Source organism: Mustela lutreola, chromosome 5 (assembly GCF_030435805.1).
Source record: "Mustela lutreola isolate mMusLut2 chromosome 5, mMusLut2.pri, whole genome shotgun sequence".
Classification (NCBI taxonomy): Eukaryota; Metazoa; Chordata; class Mammalia; order Carnivora; family Mustelidae; genus Mustela; species Mustela lutreola.
In genome coordinates this window covers 84,499,937-84,523,292 of record NC_081294.1, presented here as the reverse complement: position 1 = coordinate 84,523,292, position 23,356 = coordinate 84,499,937, and the positions used below count along the sequence as shown (strand labels likewise).

Genomic DNA, 23,356 nt, shown 5'->3' with positions numbered 1-23,356 from the left:
GAGGGGAGCTCGACATGAGCCTTGATCCCAGGACCCTGGGATCATGACCTGAGCTGAAGGCAGATGCTTAACGACTGAGCCACATAGGTGCCCTGACCCCATATTTTCTTAATAACCTTGGAGTGTATGTGCATTGTTTCCAGTTGGATCCCTTAACCAAACTTCATCTAAGCTATAATTTTTAAAAAGACTTTAATTATAAGAAAGGCCATTTTTCCCCATAATAATGGCAACAAACACATTTCAGAAAAATGGGAGTTTAATGAAGCAAATATGAATACTGCATAATTTCTCCACCCTGGGTTAAATACTATAGAACAGTAGAGCTATTTTATCTTTTTTCCCTTCACTGCTTGTCCTACACTTTCCACCACCTTGTGTGTATGTGTGCATACATGTGCAAATATCCTGAATTTTAAAATTTTAAAATATCCCCATGTCATTATAAAGACTTTCAAAAAGTTTTTTCACTGCCTGATCTTAAATTCCCTTTTTGAGAATCACCGTTGAGAGCCAACAGGGTGCTAGGCACTGGTGTACATATTATATACCGCTTTAAATATTTATTGCTTACTTAGCCAGGAAAGATAATACAAATAGTGTCTTCCCTCAGGTAGTGATGTTTCTCAGTGGCTATGGTAGGTTGTAGGAGCAAGAGGTGGAACTGTAAAATAGTTTGAATTTGGGGCAAATGTGAAAGACTGGATCCCCAACAAATATACCCAGTTCGAACACCTACTGCATTGAGCACACAGCTGTCTTAAGTAAATAGGTTCCTACTAGACCTCTAGAACAGTGAACTGGGAAAACCTCGGCCGACCCTTGTTCTCTGAGTTCCTAGCTCTGAGAATAACTTCTGTTTGCATTCTTTTCTAGAGTGACCGTCTTCTCATCAAGGGCGGTAGAATTGTCAATGATGATCAGTCCTTTTATGCTGATATTTACATGGAAGATGGCTTAATAAAGTAAGTATGAAGAGCCTTTATCTTTTTGTACTTCCTCTCTTCATCAGAGGCTCAGAAAGAAGCTTGCTTCTTTTTTGCTTCCTAGACCTTTGGTTCTTTGTGTTTCATTTCTTCTTCTCCTTAAAAATGAGGCTTTATTTGAGAGAGTGAAAGATAGGGTGCACAGGGGGAAGGGCAGAGAAAGAGAGAGAGACTCCTCAAGCAGACTCCCCACTGAGCATGAAACCTATATGGGGCTCCATCTCCGGACCCTGAGATCATGACCTGAGCTGAAACCAAGAGTTGGATGCTCGACTGACTGAGCCACCCAGGCGCCCCAAAGTGAATCTTTATTTGAACCCTTCATTCTGGGTGCCCATAATCCCTTAAAATGGGAGCTTGCCTTAATTTATATGGGTCTTGTGAATGAAGTGAGAAATTTGAATTTGATCAACCAAATGATGCTGCGGGCTCCCTTGTGTGAACTATATTGACGGGCACTCTCTGCACCTTAGAGAGGTGGAAGATGTGACTGTTGTCCTTAAGTTGATTGAAAAAATGTGTACAAAATGACAGCACCCTAGAAATATAAGGCCTTGTACAGTTGGTGTCAAAGGAGTTCAAGTGAAGATAAATGCCCAGAAAGGAGAAATCCCTTCAGAGGATGGTGTGGGGCTGGAAAGGGCATTTGAACCGAGCCGTGACTTAGGCAGAATCTGGGTGGGCTGAGCACAGATGGGACATACACCTCAGACAAGATTTTCAAATAGAGGCTTCAGGGATGTACACTTACCTTACAAAATGATTTGTTACCGGGTGCCTGTAAGTGGTGCAGTCGCGTTTCCTTTCTGTGTAGGCTCCCTCTGGAGTAACCTGTAGAAGAGGTATGGTCTGTACTTAGCCTTTCATCACGGACAGCGAGACAGGCTCCCACCCTGAGAAGATTTTGGATAAGATCAGTGTATGCAGTGCATCTAGCGGCCATCCCGGGCCTTGTTAACATTTTATTTTTATATTTGTAAACTCATTAGCTCGTGTAAGGTTCTGGTCATAGTGGATCTTTTCCTTATCTTTGAAGCCCTGGCTTAGATAGAACTTTCTGTAGGTGGCTGTTCCTTGTCAGCCGCCAAATCTAGGCCGGTTTCCCTTCTATGAGACTTCAAAACCCCCTGTGCTCTTCGAAGTCAGCAGTGGTTCTGACAGTGTTGAGCATCTGAAGGCAACACCCTGTCTTGTTCAGTTCCGTATCTGAGCACGTCACTCAGTCCTTGGCACGGAGAGACTTTTATAAGAGCTACCTTTTAGTGACAGTGAAGCCTGTGCCAGTGGCGGCTAAATGTTTTACATGCCTCATTTCCTTTAATCTGCCAGCAATCCCACGAAGCAAGTGTGATTACTACCTTTTTCTCAGATGAGGAGAGAGAGGAGCACAGGGAGGAAGTAACTTGGTAATAATCAACATATTAATCAAGTACATTGCATGAATGAATGAACTTGCATGAATGAAGATATTCTTGTTTAGTCACCTTACCTACAGGAACACTGTTGGAAAAATGGAAACAGTAGGCAAGTGAACCAACATGAAACAAGAATTTCTTCAAAAGATAAGCCCCAAATGATCTTATATTTTTCTCTTACTAAAAAATTACAGTGTATCATCAGCTCTCTTTGGAGATGGTAAGTTCCCTCATTTAGAGATTCTCAGAGATGGACAAAAGGTAGTACCTAATACTTCTTCCTCATTTCAGAGCTCATGATGGGTATCCCTAATTGATCACAACACTTTGAACAGTTGAGCCTTAAGCATAGGCTCAGAATCCATCTTCATGCCATGAGCCAGGCATCTGCTACTAGAGATGCCATCTCTACTAGAAGAGAGAAGGCCGCTTGCCAAGGACTTATAGAAGGAATGTAACCATCACATATGTGTGTGTCGGTCGTAGAGAGAAGGGCGGCTCTTCATCCAGTCCTGACATTTTCTCAGTCTTTAAAAACATTCAGAAATCACAGAGCACGAAAACAGAAATAATTCCCTCCGGTGGTTACATGGCTGTTTGTCTGTCTGTGAATGTTTATGGAATGCCTGCTGTCTGGAAAGTGGCTGCCCAAGGCACAAGACCCACACTATGTCACATGTTTTGGTGGCTGTCCTTGGGACCTACATTGCCTTCCCAAGACCTTACAGTCTCTGAGGGGGACTGAGATATCTGTATTTATTCAAGGGACATAACATGACCAGACACTGTCAGTAACCACAGTTGAAGTAGTGGAGTAGATGAGATTTGAGGTGGGAAGAGGGTGCTGTGTGGGATTAGCATGTTTATTAATTACCATAGCTGACACTTACGGAATTTTCCTGTGCCTAGCAGTGTTCTGTGGGCTTAATGCATACTAACACTTAATCTACACCACAAACCTATGGAGGAAACGTTTTTTATTACATTTTACAGAGGAAGGAATTAAGACACAGTGAGGTTAAACAACTTGGCCAAGGTCATAAAGCCAGTAATTAGCAGAGCCAGGATCGTGAACCCACATAGTCTCCTCTAGGGCAGATCTGCTCTTAATTATTAGACCCGGCTGTCAGTCGGGATTTGACCAAGGAGGGGAGATGGAAGCCAAGCCTTCAGTTGAGGATTCATGTGACCTTGAGTGACTCCGTGGAGAAAAAGGGGGAAGGATTTCTGTTTTAGACGTGGTATTCTACTCATTTTCAAGATGGTGGAAACACACAAGCAGTCACACACACACGGGCTGGGTAACTGCCTCTTCAGGGCCTTGGTTCTCCATCTGCCTCTGAGGAAGATCAGGGAGGGAGAAGAATGGGAACATAGGGGCCAGTATCTGGACTCTAATGGAGGTACAGTCAGAGGCTGTATTTTTTTCCACAGTGTGTTTTGAATTGTGGTGGCTCTGAAATGGCCTGGGGCGGGGGTGGGGGGATGTGGTGAAGTTGACCTCTTAGGGATGTCAGGAATACTTTATTTTAGTTGCAGAGCTTAAACTTTGGGAGGCCACTGGTGGACTTCTTACTCACCCAAGAGGAAGTCTTTCTGGGCTGGCTGTGAACAAAAGGGGAATGTGTTCATGCCACTGGTAGTGGGGTACAGGTCTTCCCGACTTAGGACGTGTTTAGTCATAATGTTGAGGCTTGTGACTCTTAAGTCTCCCTAGAATTAAATGGCCATTTAAGCCAGAGGTGTGAAGTCACCTATAAACCAAGCAACATCAGGCAGTTCATGAGGTAACATTTGGCCAGGAGCACTTGTCTTTGTCACTTGCCTGGTGTAGGTAGTGTGTCTCTGGAGTGCTCATCAGCTTCCTCCCCACCTGGGTCCCCTTTCTTCCTTCCAGGGATGCGCCAAAGCTTCCTGGGCAAAGGTGTGTCTGGTACAGATGGTCACCCTCACCTTCCTTCTTGTTTCTTGATGTTTCTGTTAAGATGTCCACCGCTGGGTGTGTCCGCCTTTGGCTTCTGCCTTTCGATCTGCCTTTGGTTGTGATTTATAGATAAGTTATCAGGGAAGGGTGGAATTGGGAGTCAAGACCGATGTACAAAATGACCCCAGCAGATCCCTCTTGTTAGGAACACAGATGCTCTCACTAAAGAGGGTAGCTAAGTTCACATACGTAGTCTCTAGAAGATTCGTTACTTCCTTCAGTCTCTCCTAGTGGTTCATTATTTTACATTCTCTTAATCCTTTTCCAAATGTTACTTTCCACCCTTCCCTAAGATTAAGAACAAAATGAAAGGGATACCCAAAACACCTATTTTTTTTAAAAAAACATTTCTTACGCACCTATATTGTAGACATTGTCCAACCCACAGGATTATAGCGTGAAGCCAGGACCCACGGTTCCACCCAGCAGCAGATCAGCTCATTTTGCATCTGTAGAAGTTGTTTTCTGGGTGTGCACCTGTCTTCATTTATTTCTTGATTGTTCGGCTTGCAAATCACTTGCAAAGATCACTCCAATCAGTACAAGTTGCCATGTCTAAACTTTTTATAATCCTATGTTTGTCTTCAAAGTGGCTCTTTTAAATGATCAGTTGCTTTCCTCTGTCACCAGGCAAATCGGAGACAATCTGATTGTCCCTGGAGGAGTGAAGACCATCGAAGCCAATGGGAAGATGGTGATCCCTGGAGGCATCGATGTCCACACTCACTTCCAGATGCCGTACAAGGGAATGACCACAGTGGATGACTTCTTCCAAGGGACGAAGGCTGCCTTAGCAGGGGGCACCACCATGATCAGTGAGTCACCCGGCCCTACACACTCCTGGTCCCAACAAGTGACTCTTTCACTGATGGGTTAACCGCGTGCTCTCTGGCGGTAGCTTGAATATGTCTGTCAGTTTGGTATACAGATCTTCCGCCTGACAGGACCTGAGGAAAACAGGTGGTAGTGAGGAGCCTGGCAGCTCCCTGAAGTTGCCTAGAGGAGATTCATGGGGCTCATGGCCAGGAAAACAGCTGTCCCCTCTTGTCCACCTGAGAGCATGGCTGGGTGTGTGGCCAGTGGGGAATCTGCAGTCATCTCTGGGTTGGACACTGGGAAAAGTGTGGAGATGGGCTACACATTATTTCAGCATTTCCAGCTCGGGCCCGAGGTAGGAGGGGGCAGAGGGTGCAGGCAGAGCTGTGTGGATGGGGCTCAGCCTCCCTGAGCGGGAAGGGTAATGGGGACCTGCAGTGCTTGAGAAACTTGTGGGCTTTGGTGGCATTGACTGTTACCCGGTCTGCCCTGTCTCTTGACCAGTTAGGAATTGTCTGAAGATGAGGCAAGTGGTGAGGGAGGTCCCCCCCTTTTTTTTCTGTTTTCTTTCTTTCTTCCCTCCTTACCTCCTTCTTTCCTTCCTTTCTTCCTCTCTCTCTCCCTCCCTCCCTCTCTTTCTTTTCCTGGGAACTGTTGCAATTCCAGAGAAAACCAAGGGAGTTGCATGCCTTGGGATTACGGAACAGATAGCATTCCAGGGCAGTCCTTCCTGTTCCAAAGGAATCCCAAGGAACTGGGTCCCCTCCCAGTCCCAGGCCTAAACTTGGTCAGCAAGAGCACTGTTTATTTTACCACTGTCTATACCCATTCAAGAACACAGAGTGGCTGAGCTGTGGGGTGGCTCATTCTCTTCTGCCTCCTTTGTGACTTGGAGCTCTAGCAAGGTTGGTCCCCAGCAGGTTGGGTGTGGAAGCCCAGGAAAATTGCACCAAGGCCATAAAAGGTACAATTCAGGGAGACTGAAGCTTTTCTCCAGTCGAAGGGTGGAAGCCAGCTGACCTCTCAGCAGCTGCCTGCCCACCAGAGCCCTGATGCTGGTCCAGACATCAGGGATGCGGCTCCTGGCGTCTGTTTTCTGATAAGCGCATGTGGGCAGCCTGTGGTAGGAGGCTGAGGAAGTGAGTGATCTTAGTTTGGCTTTCTGCCTTCCGGGCAGGGAGCTGTGCCTGTTCAGTGTCCAGGGAGTGTGTATTGTGCAAGGTCCTCTTGGTTAGGGAAGGAGCTAGAGGGAAGCCAGAGCTGCAGGGGATGTGAGAAAACCATACCAAGAAACCCAAAGCTGTACGTGTCCTTCCTAGATAATCTAAGCCCCTGGATAGGCAACCAGAGAAGAAAACCCATAAAATCCACGTCCCTGTTATAGTCTGGCTATAGTTTCCTTCCTATGAAGCAGAAACAAGATCAAAATAGATGTACTGCATCTTAGTGGTGTTTTAGTGTATCATTTCACAAATAATCCTGGCGTGGATGTCTTTCCGTTCACCTGTTTTCATTCCACAACAGCATTTAAAATGGGTGCCTAATCTTCCATTTTATGAAGATGTATTTATGATGTAGCCAAACTTCTCTACTGTTGAAGACTTTGATGGTTTCCAGTTTTTCACTTAAATAAATATGTAGATAAGGCTTGCAGTGGCAAGCATCTTCAACACCTACATTTTGCAAACAGCATGTTTATTTCCTTGGGAATAAGTCTTAGGTACAGGCATAATCATCGAATTAAGGTATGAAAAAATCAAGATTTTTGATGTGTGTTTTACAACTTTTCTTAGGGAAGTTGTACCAATTTGCACGTTCCCTCACCTGTCCAAGGGAGGTATGAGGGTGGCCCTTTTGTCTTAGCCTTCCCAATTATAAATGTCATTATTTTGAATAGTGCTTTCCACGGTGGCAGGTGCTACAGGAGTAGATTTGGGCCTTAAAAGAAAAAATATATGTAATTTATTTATTTATTTATTTGACAGACAGAAATCACAAGTAGGCAGAGAGGCAGGTTGAGAGAGAGAGGAGGAAGCAGGCTCGTTGCTGGGCAGAGAGCCCGACTTGTGGCTCTATCTCAGGACCTTGGGATCATGACCTGAGCCAAAAGCAGAGGCTTTAACCCACTGAGCCACCCAGGTGCCCCAGAAAACATATATTTTTTTAGGATTTTATTTATTCTAGAGAGAGAGAGAGAGAGAGCGCAGGGGTAGAGGCACAGAAGAGAGAAACAAATGGTCTCTCCACTGATCTCGCTGCAGGGTTCGATCTCAAGACACCAAGATCGTGACTTGAGCCACAACTGAGAGTTGGACACTTAACTCACTGAGCCACCCAGATGCCCCACGTAAAGATACTCTTGATAAAAAGTTTACATGGAAATAAGATCTGTGGGCTGAGCATCGGGTTTATGACACGGGCTCTTCGCTATGGCAAGAAGCACAAGGACGTCAGTGTCCTGTACTCTGACATCACTTTACCCTCTTTCCAACTTAGAAGGGAGTCTGACTTGCTTCCCGTAATACTGGCAATAATGGCACATAGTAGGCACCCATTGACATCATGGAGCACTTACTGTGTGCCAGGCTTCAGGTGAGAATCTTTTCGTGCATTTTGCCATTTAGTCATGTAACAAAATTAGAAGCAAGGAACTATGACATTCCACCCTCTATCCCACTGAATACCGATGTCAAGGATGAGAAAACTGGGGTTTAGAGAAGCTAGTAATTTGTCCATAAGCAACATGGCTAAGCAACAGTTAAATAATCAGCAATCTGGAAACTGCCAGAGAATACTTTCTAGGGTGAATTCCATGCTCAGGAAATAGTGGCTTCGCAGTGTTAACTAAACAAGTGGGAGCAGGCCTCTGTAGAGCGGGGGGCAGAGTTGGTGTTAATGACTTCCCCATCTGGGGTCTCTGTCGTTCAGTTGACCACGTGGTGCCCGAGCCCGAGGCCAGCCTCACGGAGGCTTATGAGAAGTGGCGAGAGTGGGCGGATGGGAAGAGCTGCTGCGACTATGCCTTGCATGTAGACATCACTCACTGGAACGACAGCGTCAAGCAGGAGGTGCAGAACCTCATCAAGGACAAAGGTGAGCCCCTGTGTGCCCGCCTCCCTTCTCTCTGCTCGGAGCCTGGAACCTTCAGGGGTACCACTGCATTCCAGGCACTCGGTCTGGGTGGATGCCATCTCACTCCTTTCGGGACCCACATACTAGGGGATGAATATCCTCAGCTGGAGATGGAGAGCCTGAGGCTAAGAATAAGTAGCCTGGGATCATGGAGCTAGTTAGCAATAAAAGTATCCAAAGTCTGTGCCCTTCACCTCATGCAACACTGCCCTTTTGACAGAGGAAGAAACTGAGGCCAGTAGAGGTTAGCATCTTATGGAAAGTCACACAGCCACTTATACGAGATTAGGAATGATTAGCCTCTGTAACTTATGCTCCAAAGATCAAACCATTACGTTCTCAAACAGTGGCATCCTCAGAAAAGTCAACGGCATTTGTGGGAGCAAAGACGTGTTCATACTCAGGCTTGGGGCTTAGGACATGGAAACATGGGTGTCCTCTCAGTGAATCCATGATTTAGGTTTCCCTGGTCGTCTTTAGATTCTTCTGTTCTCTACTTCTTTCTGCCTTTCGATCGTCAGATACTTTGCCTACCCGTATTCCCCCCCATACACACGCACAGACACACCGTGTGCTTGGCATCATTACGGGGCCTGCGGATTTAGGGAAGTGTAAGGTATGATCACTGCTGAACGTCCCAGGCAAAAGGGAAGCAGACAAGTGAAGGGCAACAGGATAAATGCCACAGGGTACAGAATATCATTGTAATAGTAATAGCATTCTACTAATTTCATTACAGTCACGGTCCTGTAACTAACATAGTAACATGCATTGATACAACACTAACTTAATAAGACTCTTCTCGGAGAGCCGCCTTGATGCAGCTGCTGGAGGGCAGTGGTGAAGAGTGGGCTCTGGGTTGCAGCGGAGAGGACGGGCTCCCGGAGGATGAGTTTTCTGTTCCATGTCCCTCCTCAACCGATGAGCTCTGCCCAGACCCTCCTGATCCAGGATATGAGATTACAACCCCCTCCTTTCTTGTGAGTCCTTTTACACTGGGCGTCTTAACTGGGGTAGAAAATGAAACGGCTTTAACACCCACTTCACTTCCAAAGGGCCCGGGTCATTCCGCAGATGACGCAGAGGCTTATGGGAAGGGTAGTGTTGGGAAAAGCTGCCCCGAGCTGAACTACTCTGGGTAGGGAACTTCTCACATTACAACCGCTTTTGGTCTGGAATGCTATGGGCTGAGATGGCCCTAATGGTTGGAGACCAAAATTATCCTCCTTTCCTCAGAATGACTCTGTTCCCCAGCCTCACCTATTTATATAAATTACTACAGTAAAAGAGACTAATAGTCTTTTTTGGGGTGAAGAGTTAAATTGCTCTTCCCTATAGCCCTTACAGGTCTTACACGGTGCACCTTGACTTCTGCCCCTTAGCTGCTGCCATCCTTTTAATAAAACAAAGCCAGCACCCTGAGGACATGGTCTCCATCCTAGATGCAGCCCCCTCCCCCCAGGCTCTAGTGTAGAGCCCTTAAGTGGCTAAATAAACCCATCCCAGGAGCTCCATTAATGAAGCTCAGATATGGTGGCTGCTCTGGTGCTGAGACCTCCGGTATCTGTTGTCTCATTTGACGTTTCCAACTGCCTCACGAAGCAGGCTCTTGTCATTTTTCCATTTTATAGGTGAGAAGACCAAGAGGTGAGGTATTCCGAGCTCACTGAGCTCAGAACGGTTGCTGCCCCTGATTCTTGGCAGTGTGTACTGCCTCGAGCAATGGCAAAGCTTACTGACCCTCTGGGCTGGGGAATGGCTTGGGGGAAGCAGACAGAGACACCTCAGAGCACATTCTGCTGTTGACACCACGTAGGCATGGCTGCTTTTGCACGTGAGGAGAGAACGGAGAATGGGAAGCATCTGCTTTATGTTAGACAGGCTCCTGTGATGCACTGGGCCCCCACGGGCGACGGGAGCAAAGGAAGGAGAGTGGTCGTGCTAATATTGTCCTCTTCCTGTTTCCCCTCCCTTCCCTCTCTTGCAGGGGTTAACTCCTTCATGGTTTACATGGCCTATAAGGACTTGTATCAAGTGTCCAACACAGAGGTAACAAGCCATTGCTGTGTGGTTTGGGGTATCTGGATGGGTTTCCCATTGCTGCCGATGACCTTGGCTCTTGGAGCATGACTCACTGTGGTTGCTGTGGGAGGCTACTGGGCCTGAGTGCTTCTTAAAGCCCTAAGGGTCCATGCTGTGTTTTAAATAAGGGAGCAAGGCAGTGTGCTCATGGCAAGGCAGATCGCGAGCTAGAATTTCCACTGGCAGCAACTTTCTCAAAAGAACAAGAGGAAAGGCATGCTGAACTCCATGTAGCTCACAAGCCCTAAACCCTGCATGAGCTCAGTGGAGTTTGAGGTTGTTCTGCCTTGCAGCATTAAGGAGGGCCTTCTGCTGTTTGGGGTAGCAGCTTGCTTCTGGCTCTCCCCGAGGTGGTCTTGTGGCATGTGCTGGTTTGAGACGATTCTCATGTTTTCAGAGGAAATGCGAAGAACAAATGCCCATCCCTCCCGGTCAGGAGGTTGGGGGAGGTCTATCTTGAAAGGTTAGGGAATCGGGGAGCCAACTTTCCCTTGAGCTAGCTGCTGGCCCGGCTGTAGCAGCTCTCAGGAGCATTTGTTGAGAAGGACTGTGAAAGTCTGTCTCAGCCAAACAGGATCGAATAGCATTAAAAACGTGTGCTCGAGGCACAGCAGAAGGCTCCATAGGACTTTGTTGTATGTCTGCCCTGTCCCCTGAGGAGACAGGATGTGTTCTGTATAGAGACAGTTTCCTAGAGTTCCTGTGGACTCACACTTTGCTCGTGCATGTTATAGCCTATGTTTTCTGCCCTAATCACTGATTTCCTCCTTCATTTGTTTTTTCCTGTGGACTCACACCCTGCTTGTGCATGTTTTAGCCTGTGTTTTCTGCCCTAATCACTGATTTCCTCCCTCATTTGATTTACCTGTGGCCCTCGTGATGGACCCCTGCGTGGAGTTGCTGAAAGCCTCAGTGGCTTAGGAAAGTGACAGTGACTCCTTTCTCTTTCAGCTCTACGAGATCTTCACCTGTCTGGGCGAGCTGGGAGCCATTGCGCAGGTTCACGCTGAGAATGGGGATATCATTGCCCAGGTAAGGCTGCGCGGCTCCCCAGGGTGTGCTCTCTGCATGGGCTTGGGTCTCAGGCCTGTCTCTTCCCTCGTTACTTCAGTATTATGTGATATCTTAACAGCCATGAGGCTCGGTCCTGAACCCTGTGCGAAAAACAGGACCTCCCTTAAAGAACGCACCAGGCTAGGAGGAGGCAGTGAAGGCAAGCGAGGGAGAAAGCTGAGGACACTGTAGAAAGGGGGGCTGTCTGGCCATTCTCGGGGATCAGAACAGGCATGCCGGAAGAGGTTTTCAAATTGGGCCATTTAGTGGGAGAACGTTGCTGATTCTCTTTGAAAAGTGAGTCCAAGCTATGGGACAGTCTCTGTCCTAGAGAAAAACCCTAAAATAGCACTTCTCAGAAATCTGTTCCAGGACTATGGAGCTCACAGCTTTAGGTAATAAAGAGTGTGGGTCTTGTGGGGATCAGACGCCCCACTGGTTTCCTAGAAGTTGTGCTGAGAAACCTGAGGCAAGAGTGAGGAAAGCGAGGCCCCAAGGCCCAAAGCGATCGTTTATGAGGAAGCAGAAGGCACTCTCTCCATCTCCTGGGTCGCTTAATGGGCTGGATGCACAGATGGGTCTTAGCCAGGGTCTGTTTATCTCAGAAGCATCCAAGATTGGCCTCCACTAGGAGGAGGCCGCCAGAAGAGAGCGAGCCCTCTTGGTTCATTTAATAACATTCATAGAAAAACCATCCTGCATTCTTTCAAAGAGTATCTCCTGAGTGCTTTGTGCCGGGCACGAGGTTACCTGAGGTGAGCCAAAACAGACGCACTCTGTAGCTCACTAGTCCTGGGGCTGTGCCTTCGTTTTAGAAGTTGTCGAGGACTTGATGGATGTGGTCAGCGAGATGTGGGAACCGTGGGGCCGACCCTCATCCCAGACCCGTGAGCTTCTAACAGCAGCTGCCACATGGTGAACACATACTACTGTGTGCCGGGCACTGGTATGTGCTCTAGTGTACTGTCCCTCTCTCTTCAGCTGGCCCTTCAAAGATGGCTGCCGTGTTCTGTAGAGGAGGATATGGGGCTCAGAAGGATTTGGTCACCAGCCAAGGATCACAGTCAGTAACGGGGAGAAGAAAATCTTAACTCTGAGGTGGTATGGCTTCCCCAGAGCTGGTGTGTCCCAGGCCTCTTGCCCCACCAGTCCCGCTGCAGATCCCCCAGAGACACAGCATGTCCTGGCCGTGCAGGGCTCCAGCTGTTAGGATTTCAGATTCTGGACGTTATCTCACCAGCGGAGGAGGGGAACTACATGTGTAATTTCCTCTTACTGACCAAGATTAATTAGTCGGACCTCTGACAGCCTTCTTCCACATTCCCCCACACACTCAGAGATAATGAAATCATTTTCCAAAGAGGGTCCAGTGCTCACGGGAGGCATCCCCATGGTGGTAGAGCCGTTACTCTTCTTGTTCTGCATTTTCGGCACAGCTGCAGAGGACCCAGCCCTCCCACATGCCCTAGAAACCAAACTCCCTGTTCCTCCCTCCAAGCCCGTGTGGGGGCAGATGGGCTCCGATGCTAAGCCCCCTTTCCAGCTTCCTCTGGTGGCTTTTTAGCACCGAACTGTCCCTGGTTCCCCCTATCCCCTCTCTTCTCTACCTTGTGAAGGCTCCGTTCTCAGTCAGGGAAGGTTTCTTATGTGTGCTCACTACATTCAGATTGAGCTGAAAGACTTTATCACATCGTCTAAATAAAGGCAGCTGCTGTTTTCAGAGTTGGTGGATGCAAAGTCACCAAGGAGCAAGAATTCTCTCTCTCATGGATACGTGCCATGAACATTATCAAAAGTTAAAAGCCAGCAGGACCATCCAAGAGGGTAGCATCTTTAGCCATTCATCTAATAGGGTTTGTAGAGCACCTACTATGTAGAGGGAAGATGAATAAAGCAGCATTCCTTTCCTCATGGAGCATACCAAAATTGTGCCATGCCCCTAACTGGGATGTAATTACAGCATGGTCAGTGCCTCATGGTGCCCAGGCCCCCTGCACCCAGGTAAGGGAGCTTTGAAGGGTCTTTGCGTGCCCTTCTTAACCTTTGGCTGTAGGGACACCATGGCTTTTAGAATGGGACCTTCCAGCATGAGAAGTGCATTAAAGTCCCCTGCAGAGCTTTGGGATTCCTGGGATTATCCAGGTTCCAGAGGTTCTGTTGTAGGAGGTCGGTCATAAAGGGCAGGCACGCCATGTGACTCTGCTGGGAAACCATGACTTGAGCAAGCTCCCTCCTGTGCACAGTGCCCGTGCTCTTGAACAAGAGAGACGTGACAGTGTCAGATGAGACAGATAGTTGGACACCTTGACCTTCATGTGACTTCAGGAGGCAATGCAGAGCAGAGACTCTCCAGAATTCAGAAGAAATTGTGTTCAGTCCAAGTTTCGAGAAAAGGAACAGTAAGAATGAAAAGTGAAGTTCTTTTGCTGCAAAACTCAGCCTCTGACCTTTTCTCTAATCCTGCTGTAGAGCTGGAGACGGAGATCATTTCACTTCTCACAGTCGCTGAGAGCGTATGCATCTTTCTTCCCACACCTCTAAAATGATACATATTATTAAAAACAAAACAAACAAACAAACAATAACAACAACAACAGAATAGCTTTTTCGCAGGGAAAAGGACTCCTTTCCTTTCTCCACTTCTCATAGTTCCAAGGTGCACAAGGCTTTGTTCAGGTCCCGCTCTCTCCCTCATCTCCCCGTCTGTAGCGCACACGTTCATTGGCACTGACCTTCATACTTGGAGACTGAAGGCCAGCAAAACTGCACAAACGGCGGCTAAGGATTCCTGCCAGTCCCAATTAGCCCATGCATGTGCTCATTGCCCAGCCACCTGCTCCTTCCAGAAAGCTGGCCACAAGTCAGAGGAATTTAGCCATCAGCTGTGAGGGGGTAGGCCGTTTTGTCACAAAACAGACTAATTAAATAGAATCTGACCACAAGACTGAGTCAGGTAATGCTGTTCGGAGGCATCATTTTGTCTGGTTAAATTCTGAGTCCGTTTGTTTCAGGCATACATTTAAATGACAAGAAAGCCCAAGGGCTTTATTAAAGTGCAGCTTCCTAGAATTTCACCTCTCCATCCTGATTTGGAGAAGGCCAGACAGCCACATGCCTGCAAAAGTGAGCCGGGCGATCCTGATGTAAAGGGGCGGGGAGGGGGTGTGTGTGGTGCACAGCTAGACTGTTGCAAAACACAGCAGGAGACGCTAAGGAATAAGTGAGCTGGTGTGACTTATGATGTATATTGGCAAAAAAAATTCTGGTACTCTAAGATTGCCATCCTTTTAATGAAAAAAAGCCACTACTCCGAAACGTTTTTTTCTCTTCTTAGTTAAGACTTGACCCTATTTTACAATTCCAGATGGAACCTTAACAAATGTATTCAACATATACGTTTTAGTCTTTTTCCCCCGTGATCATTTTTCTTCAGATTTAAAGATAGCAGCGTGGTTTTCCACACCTCAGTGGAGCTCTTATCTCTTTCTCTTTTCTCATTGTAGGAGCAAACCCGGATGTTGGAAATGGGGATCACTGGCCCAGAAGGCCATGTGCTGAGCAGACCAGAGGAGGTGAGTTGTGGGGATCCAGGGACTGGAGTGGGGAACAGGACAGTGGTGGAAGTGCTCTGTCCTTCCAGCATCCTCTGGGAGACTCTTGTGACTCTAGTCCCCAGTAGGCTGCCGTATAGCCCGCTGCTTATTTGTCATTTGGAGAGTTTATGTTCGGCCTGCCTTCCCCAGGCACCTGCTTACACGGTGTAGAACAAACCTTGAGGAAAAGTGAGGAGAGTCTGTGAGGACCAGACAGCGATATTGGAACATTTGTTCCAAAGGCCACACGTCTGATGGACCAAGTCAAGGGACTCAGCAAAGTAGAAAGCAATGTGAGGAAAATGCTTACTTGTGACCCCTCATCTCTTTAAAGAGGACAAGGGGTGGAGGGTCCTCCTAAGGAGGGTAAACACCTAAATCCTTTCTTAGTCAGTGTCCGTCTCAAAGACATTTCCCTGTCCTCCCTTATTCCATGTTATGTTCTGAGTCCTGCCAAATACAATACCGGCCATAGGCGCAGTAGGTGAAGGGGGTGTTTCATAGACTTTATGTCTATCGATTGGTTGTAAGGTGATGATGACATCCGGGTATGGGGGTTTCCCACGTGTAAGATGAATGATGAACAGGGCCTGCTTAGCAGCTGACGAGGGACTAAAAGATAGCCAGTGGCTCATTGCTTGTGTTTGGGATGTCTGCGGCTTTAGCTACAGAGTGTGAACTTGGCTGCCCGTACGGCCAAGAGCACACTGGCTCTGGGAGACCAGCCTCAGAGTGGCACCCAGACTGCATTTGGGGCCGTTGGTGCGAGTGCCCTGAGCCTGGCTCCTGCTCTCCGGTCCCCAGCCCTCCATTCTGCAGAAGGAAGCAAGAGTCAGAACCAGAAAGAGCGTATTCCTGTTGCCTATCTCTTTCAGAGGCTTTTAAAAATTAAAAGGTAATGCAGCCACAGACAAACATCCCTATCATAAACATTCAAGGAATTTTTTCGAGCTGAATACAGGTGTGTCACTTGTGCCCCCGTGGAGAAGCAGAACTGTCAGCATTCCCGAAACTCCTCTGTGTCTGATGACATTGTTGTTCCCAGTTGAAATCATTTATCATTATTTCCCAGCATTCCAGAAAGGTCTGTCCCCTGAATACCAGGCCCTTTTTATGAAACGCGAGCCCACACCTGGCGCTGTGCTGATTACCTTAGCTGTCCTTGCTGCTGCTCGAGGCAGGTGGCATTATTGTTGGGTGAAGAAGCAAGAGCTCAAGAGGTTAAGCCCCTGGCTCTTCCCATGTGAAGGATTGGAAAGCTGTTTCCACAGTGTGAGTGGGCCAGGGTGATCAGCACTGTTTGTGAAACTGTTCCTAAATGCTGGTCCCTGTAGAGATTTGCTGGCAAGATGGATTTCTGTAGCAGCAGCCAGGGGATTTCTGAGCAAAGTCTATTTTTGCTCCTTGGTTTGTTTTTCCAACCCCTCCCCACCCCACTCCTCCTGTTCCCGTCTCCTTTTTAGTAAAAAGATTCTCAGCTGTAGGTCCAGACAACCCTGGAAGCCCTTTTGGGTGAAGCTGGAGGGTGATGTCACCTTCCAAAGATAGTCATGTTGTCAAGGTGCTGAAGAACCTGAAGTGCTGCTGGCGGGGGCCTGGGGTCCGAGGGGTCAGGACTGAGGCCGTGGGGAGTGTAGGGGGCAGTGCAGGTGTGAGGAAGGAGGAAAGGGAGGAAGAGGAGCGGCCCCTCTTCTGTTCAGAGCACACCCCACTACCATCTACAGTGATGCCGTGCGGGGAGAGCAGAACCCGAGCTGTGCTCCTGAGGTCCGGGTGCTAGAGGAAGGCGGCACATCTCACCTGGGGTTGGGGGCTCCAGGGGCTTGTCCCCTTGAAACCACATGCAGCTTGGGGGATGCCCGCAGGCAGGACCCGCCAAGTTCTAGAGTCTGTCTGCTGAACCACACCCACCAGTGTGGCTGGTTTGCGTTATGAAAACACCGGGTATCTGCAAGCTATTTTTGGTATTTTTTAAAGTGTTGGGCTGCATAGGCGGCTGACCAGAATGTCCTATCCGTCCAAAATGGATCTGTTGCTGACTGAATGGGAGAATGCTGGTATCCCCAGTTTGGGCTGAATCAGACTTCTGTGGGCTTTGGGTAGTGACACAGGCTCTCCCACACTGGTCAGGAGCTAAGATCAACAGTAAGAATAGTAGCCAGCCTGCCAGGCACACTTGCCTTATCCCAGGGGGTGGACCAGTTGCCTTAAAGGATGAGCGCTCAGATCCTCACAGCCCTGTGGCTGGATCCTATTACTTTCCCCATTTCAGACAGGAAACTGAGGCTTTTGGAGGTTATGTACCATGCTTGAGGTCACCCGGCTTCTCCAGCAGGACCAGAACTCAGAGCCAGGCCATTTGAAAGAGCCCGAGCTCTAAAGACCCTGCTTTGTTAATAAGTAAAGGGAAACTCATTATTTCTTACTGAATAAATTCAACCACATTGGTTAGCATGTTGGAACATGCAGATTCTACTTTAGGGTGGGATGGAAGAAATTAAGAAGAAGAGAAGTCTCTGCTGAGAAGCCTGGGAATTATTTTCTTCTTAAAGATTTTGTTTATTTATTTATTTTAGAGACAGAGAGAGAGAGCGCGAGAGCGAGCACATGTGGGGGTAAAGACAGAGGAAGAGGAGAGGGAGAATTTCAAGTAGAATCCATGCTAAGTGTGCAGGGCCTGACATGGGGCTCGATCCCACGACCCTGAGATCATGACCTGAGCCAAAATCAAGAGTGAGACGCTTAACTGACCAAGGTACCCAGGGCCCTGGAAGCCTGGGGATTACCAGTGTAACAAACTCCTGCTGGAGTTGCCCCCACGGACCCCCCGTGGCTGCAGGAAAGACTTTGATGTTACTTACCTTTACTGGTCCTTGTTTCCATACTGGTGTTGGGATGCTGTTTTGCCAGAGAATCTGTCTGGGAAAACTGAGGAGCAAAGGCTTCTATCACATGTAGCCACTGCGAGGAACACCTGGAGAGGAGAGAAGCAGGTGAGAGAAGAGAGGAGGTGAGGGAGAGACTTTGAGAAGCCACGGGAAGTGCCACAACGGGGACGTGGTGTCAGGGGCCACCGAATGCAGATCATCTGTGTTTTCAGCTTTGCCCTGTATCCTCAGCCTGTAGAGGTGGGGAGTGGCAGCTGAGAAGCTCGTGTTTCTCTTGACTCCTGGGACTTCTTTTTGCAGCTGGAAGCCGAGGCTGTGTTCCGTGCCATCACCATTGCGAGCCAAACCAACTGTCCACTCTACGTCACGAAGGTCATGAGCAAGAGCGCTGCAGACCTGATCTCTCAAGCCAGGAAAAAAGGTGATGGGTGCTCCTAAGAGCTCAGTGCCAGCCATGTGGCTCCTTCTCCCTCTGGCTGTCCCGTAGAAATGGTGCCTCTTTTGCTCCTTGCCTGGCTTTCTGGGAAGCCCTTCCTCCATGTTAGCACAGGGGATCCTCTTAGCATCCTGTGTGGATGGCAGGACCCTGGCATTTATCCCGCTTGGCAGGAAGGGCAGGTGGTTTGTCCCAGATGGCACAGCTTCGGTCAGTGTTTTGAGGTGTCTTTTTCCTCCCTTTGGTCCTTCACTGTCATTTCACATTGTCTGAGCCTTATGATTAGACATACTAGTCAAGATTATAGTGGGTGCAGAAATCAAAGATCCCACTCAAATGGACTTAAATAAACACAAATAAATTATGGGTTAAAGGTGTTTCAGGCATAGCTGGATCAAGGTGCTATGATGTTGGGGCTCTATCACTCCTGATCCTTTCTTGTCCCTGCTTTCTTCTCTTTTGGCTTTCAGGGTGCGTGGTGACAAGAATAAAGGCTAAGAGGCTTTATGTTGCCCTCAGGATTTGATGGGAGGTGGGCCCGATGAGGAAGTAGAGTACATCTTTTCCAGTGGTTCCAGCAGAAGCACCCAGGAGGGCTCTCATTGCCTCGGCTTGGGTCATGGCCCCTCCCTGAACCATGCGTCTACTCTGGGGATGCTGGAATTGGCAGGCCAGGGTAGTAGGGGGCAGCATGCAGGGGTGGGGTCCCACCACCTGAGCCATACAGGTTAGCACAGGATATTTCAGAAAAGGGGGTGAAGGGGGTCTCTAAAGCATGACTAGTGGCACAACCTTTATGCCCCAGGGCTTTGTCCCCACCGCCTTCTGACTTGTGTACTGTTTTCTTCCATGACTGTTAACTTGGGCTGCATTTGCTCCTCTGGGGCCAACTGGAAGTTTACTCTCATTTCAGAGCTTTCTCTTCCGCTTTTTGCTCTTGTCTTCAGTGGCACACTAATGGGCTCTTTTGTGATCAGCATGTGGTTGAGAACCTGGAGGTTCGGGGCCCTGTGTTTAGTTGGGAGAGAGGTTTTCCTGGGCCTGTGTGTGTAGTCGTTACCTCTGTGCCAGTGGCCATTCTGGGGGAGGCTCAGGCGGCTAAAAATAGTCCCACTGACTGACTCTGATGGCTGGGTGTTGGGCTGCCTGCCTTCTGGCAAAGGGGACCCTTTTCTTCTGGAAGGGGATTCTTCCTAATTGTCTAGACGGGCTTTGTAGCTGGCACGTTCCGGGGCATCTCCTGCCTTACCCCGCTCACAGTAAATCTGATGTTTTCTTTCTCTGCTTTTAAATCTCTCAACATGACATGGTGTGCCTGCTCTACTGGGTATGAGTCATTGGACGAGAGCCAGAGAAGTAGCCCAATCTTTCTAACCCATTCTTGGAGAAAGGAAAAAAAGAAAAAAGAAAAGAAAAGAAAACCCTAAAACCAAGGAAGCAAGCAGGCAAAATGCATGGGGAACCCTCCCACCCGCTCCCCAAGACCACCTGCCACACTTGCTCTGGTGCCTTCTGTTCATGGCTCTTTCCTTCCTCAGGACCATTCTCAGGATGACCCGAGGGTCTCAAGGACAGAGTGCTTCTGCTCTACACTGGGTCTTATTTTAAACTCCTGGAGAAGGATGCTTCGCCCTTTGCCTCCTGGCTCATGATTGTGGGCAGACAGAGCTAGTGGTTTCTCCAGGATGCAGGGAGGTTGGAAGGCCTTGTTTCAGGGCTGCGATCTTGACTCCTGACATGGGAGCCAGGAGACATCTCGGGACCTGTCATTCTCAGAAGAGTACTCAGAGCCAAGAGGGAGGGTGGCGGGCCTCCCTCTCCCATCCTGACCTAAAGCCCCGTGCTCACTCACCGAGTGTTCTTTGGCTACTCTGCACGGCGGCTCAGAATTAATATTGGGGAGCCGCTGTTTAACGAGGACCCACTCTTTGCCCCGCACTGAGATAAATACTTCAGATTTATTGTTATGTAGAATTGTCAAGGACCCTTGAGAAATAGACATTTTTCAGATGAGGAAATTAAAGCACAATATGTCAGGGTCTCCCAGCCGGGGGAGCTGCTGTTCAAACCTAGCTATAGTTACAATTTTTGCTTATTTTATTTTGCTTATTCTACTCTTCCATCTAAAGATAGTCCAAAGGGAAGGTTCTTCCACTTTTTTTTTTTTTTAAGATTTTATTTAGGGGCGCCTGGGTGGCTCAGTGGATTGGGCCGCTGCCTTCGGCTCAGGTCAAGATCTCAGTGTCCTGGGATCGAGCCCCGTATTGGGCTCTCTGCTCTGCAGGGAGCCCGCTTCCTCCTCTCTCTTTCTCTGCCTGACTCTCTCCCTGCTTGTGATCTCTGTCTGCCAAGTAGATAAGTAAAATCTTAAAAAAAAAAAAAAAAGCTCAGCTTAGATCAGTTTATTTCCTAGTATCCCTCCTCCTCGCTGCTTGGTTTGGGCGTATAAACTCCAAATAGCAGACACAGGTCCAAGAAGAGTGCCTCATCTTTGATGTGTCCCAGGTTACTAGTACCTTCGAGCAGATCACTCCTTTCTTTAGGTTATGGAAAAACAAGCATGGTGGGAAGACCATGAGTGCCTCTTTTCCAAGGGAGCAGACTTACTTCATTGACCCAAAGCCTATCGTTGCAACAAGAAGGGTCTAGCAGTTCCCAGGGATGCAGGCATGCTGGGGGCTTGGGACTCTACCGTGGGAAGGAGTAGCAAGAAAATCATAGTCACCGAGCATCTCTTATGTGCCAGACACTTTGTATGTGCCTGGCCCTTCATTTTCAGGATCCCGAGAAGTAGACATGGTCTTATTTCATTTGTTCCAGGAGAGACCTAGTCCACATTTTAATATTTACGAAACGTCAGTGAATCTTAGAATCAGTATACATTTTTTGTTTTGCCTCAAATCTTAATTTGCCTCAAACTGGGCTTAAAGCTGCATCCTATAACCAATGGCTTCTTGTGAACTAGGGGATCTGACATTGTTCATGTTTAGCAGATAGATCAGTAGAGGCTTAGAAAAGGTGGGCCCATGGACTTGACCCCAGGCCTGGCTGACTTCAAAGCCACAAGCCTTAAGGAGGAGGGCTAGGGGCTGTGATAACCTGAGTCAGGCCTGAAGCAGCACAGATGCTTGTTTCCTATAACCATCGCCTACAAAAACCCATCGCCTGTTTCCTACCCTTGCAGGAAACGTGGTCTTTGGTGAGCCCATCACTGCCAGCCTTGGCACAGATGGGACACATTACTGGAGCAAGAACTGGGCTAAGGCAGCTGCCTTTGTGACATCCCCGCCTCTGAGCCCTGATCCGACCACTCCTGACTACATCAACTCCTTGCTGGCCAGGTGGGTGTGGGGATGAAAAGTGGCATGATCTGTGGAAACCTCGTGGGACCCGGGGAGGGGATTGGGGATGGGAGCAGCCCATCCACAGCTAGACTAGAGTCCGTGCTGAGGAGAACCTCGTGGAGAACAACAGGTTCTCCCCCATCATAGTTTACACATTACTAACAACAACCATGTTAATAATGGCCATTGTAGTTAACACATGTCACATGCCCAGCACTGTGGTGAGATGACACACAGAATCTCATTGATCCTCACGACAACTATATGAATGAGGGACTGTCATCTCCATTTTACAGGTTAACCAACAGAGGGTGAGATCATGTAGGGCCTAATTTTGAACAGCACCTAACTGAAATTAAAGGGAGACTCATTGGTAGCTGCCCAACCCTGGCCAGGACATATAGGGTTAGTCCCATTCCTCATTCGGGTCCCTTTTATATTGTTACCCAGAGGTGATCTCACCCCACCCCCTCATTTTCCGATGGGCTAACTGTTAAGTCCCAGGGAGGGAAAGAACTCACGCTCATGCAGCTGGTAAGAAGTACACAAAAGATCGTAAACTCAAGTCTTGGCATCCCGAATGCTGACCTTAGATGCTCGCTGCTTGTCCCTGGTGGCCTCTGTGCCACCTCTCCAGTTTACATGGAGCTCTTTTCCTTTGCCAGTGGAGACCTGCAGCTCTCCGGGAGTGCCCACTGTACCTTCAGCACTGCCCAGAAGGCGATTGGGAAGGACAACTTCACAGCCATCCCTGAGGGCACCAATGGTGTGGAAGAGCGGATGTCTGTCATCTGGGACAAGGCTGTGGTAAGGATCAAGGTCATGGATGGGGGCCAGGGCCAGATCAGACCCTCTTGCCACTGTGTCTTTGTAGGTAAGCCCTCACACCTGCTGAGATGTTTCTGGAACTGCATGTCTCAAGCTGTTTAGGAATGTCACTTCTAGGGGGATAAACCTTGAGACTCTGAGGAGACCTCCTTCTCTAGACTGTTAAGAACTAGGAACCACACATTCAGACCCTTCAAGTGATGGCGTGAATGATCTGTACTTAAGAGTGAATTAAAATTCTTTTCTGGAGAGCGTTGTCACTTCTTCTGAAAGGGCTGGATAGAACCCCTTGAAATGGTAAGCAAGGGCTGTGTGCTTAAGAGACTGAAGTCAGCTTGCTCATCGAGGATGCCCTTCCCTGAGTGTTTGGTCGTCCAGGTGTACAAGTGATTGTTGACCAGTGTCTTCTAAAGGTAGGCCTGGTTTTATTTTAATAACATGACAGAAGCTGGCAAAAGAAATAGCCGTGCAAATGAAGGCTGTCCAGAGATTTTAGTAAAAATAATAGTTAACTCATTAGTAAGTTGATCACTTCCTTCTCTCTCTCTCTCTCTCTTTTTTTTTTTTTTTTTTTTTTTTTTTTTACCATTTTTTAAAAAGATCTTATTTTTAACTAATCTCTACACCCAACGTGGGGCTCCAACTCACAACCTCGAGAGCAGGAGTTACACGCTCCACCGACAGAGCCAGCCAGGCACTCCCCTTCTCTTTTATTTTAAAAACTCTATGGACACTTATTTCTGAGCCATATATATTGTATATGAACTAATGTTTCACTCATCTACACAGTGAAAGCCAC

At 48.1% G+C, this 23,356-nt stretch overlaps 1 protein-coding gene across 2 annotated transcripts in view; it reads left to right on the top strand.

Annotated features, from left to right (window-relative positions):
• The window catches only part of DPYSL3 (dihydropyrimidinase like 3), a 108,730-nt gene that overhangs the window by 75,723 nt on the left and 9,651 nt on the right, over nucleotides 1–23,356 (top strand). For both annotated transcript variants that reach the window (XM_059174977.1, XM_059174978.1), the window contains exons 2-10: nucleotides 877–965; nucleotides 5,016–5,200; nucleotides 8,130–8,294; nucleotides 10,321–10,382; nucleotides 11,367–11,447; nucleotides 14,972–15,040; nucleotides 18,250–18,370; nucleotides 21,570–21,726; nucleotides 22,395–22,536. In XM_059174977.1, the coding sequence (XP_059030960.1) occupies nucleotides 877–965; nucleotides 5,016–5,200; nucleotides 8,130–8,294; nucleotides 10,321–10,382; nucleotides 11,367–11,447; nucleotides 14,972–15,040; nucleotides 18,250–18,370; nucleotides 21,570–21,726; nucleotides 22,395–22,536 (1,071 nt within the window). The remainder of the gene's footprint in view (nucleotides 1–876; nucleotides 966–5,015; nucleotides 5,201–8,129; nucleotides 8,295–10,320; nucleotides 10,383–11,366; nucleotides 11,448–14,971; nucleotides 15,041–18,249; nucleotides 18,371–21,569; nucleotides 21,727–22,394; nucleotides 22,537–23,356) is intronic.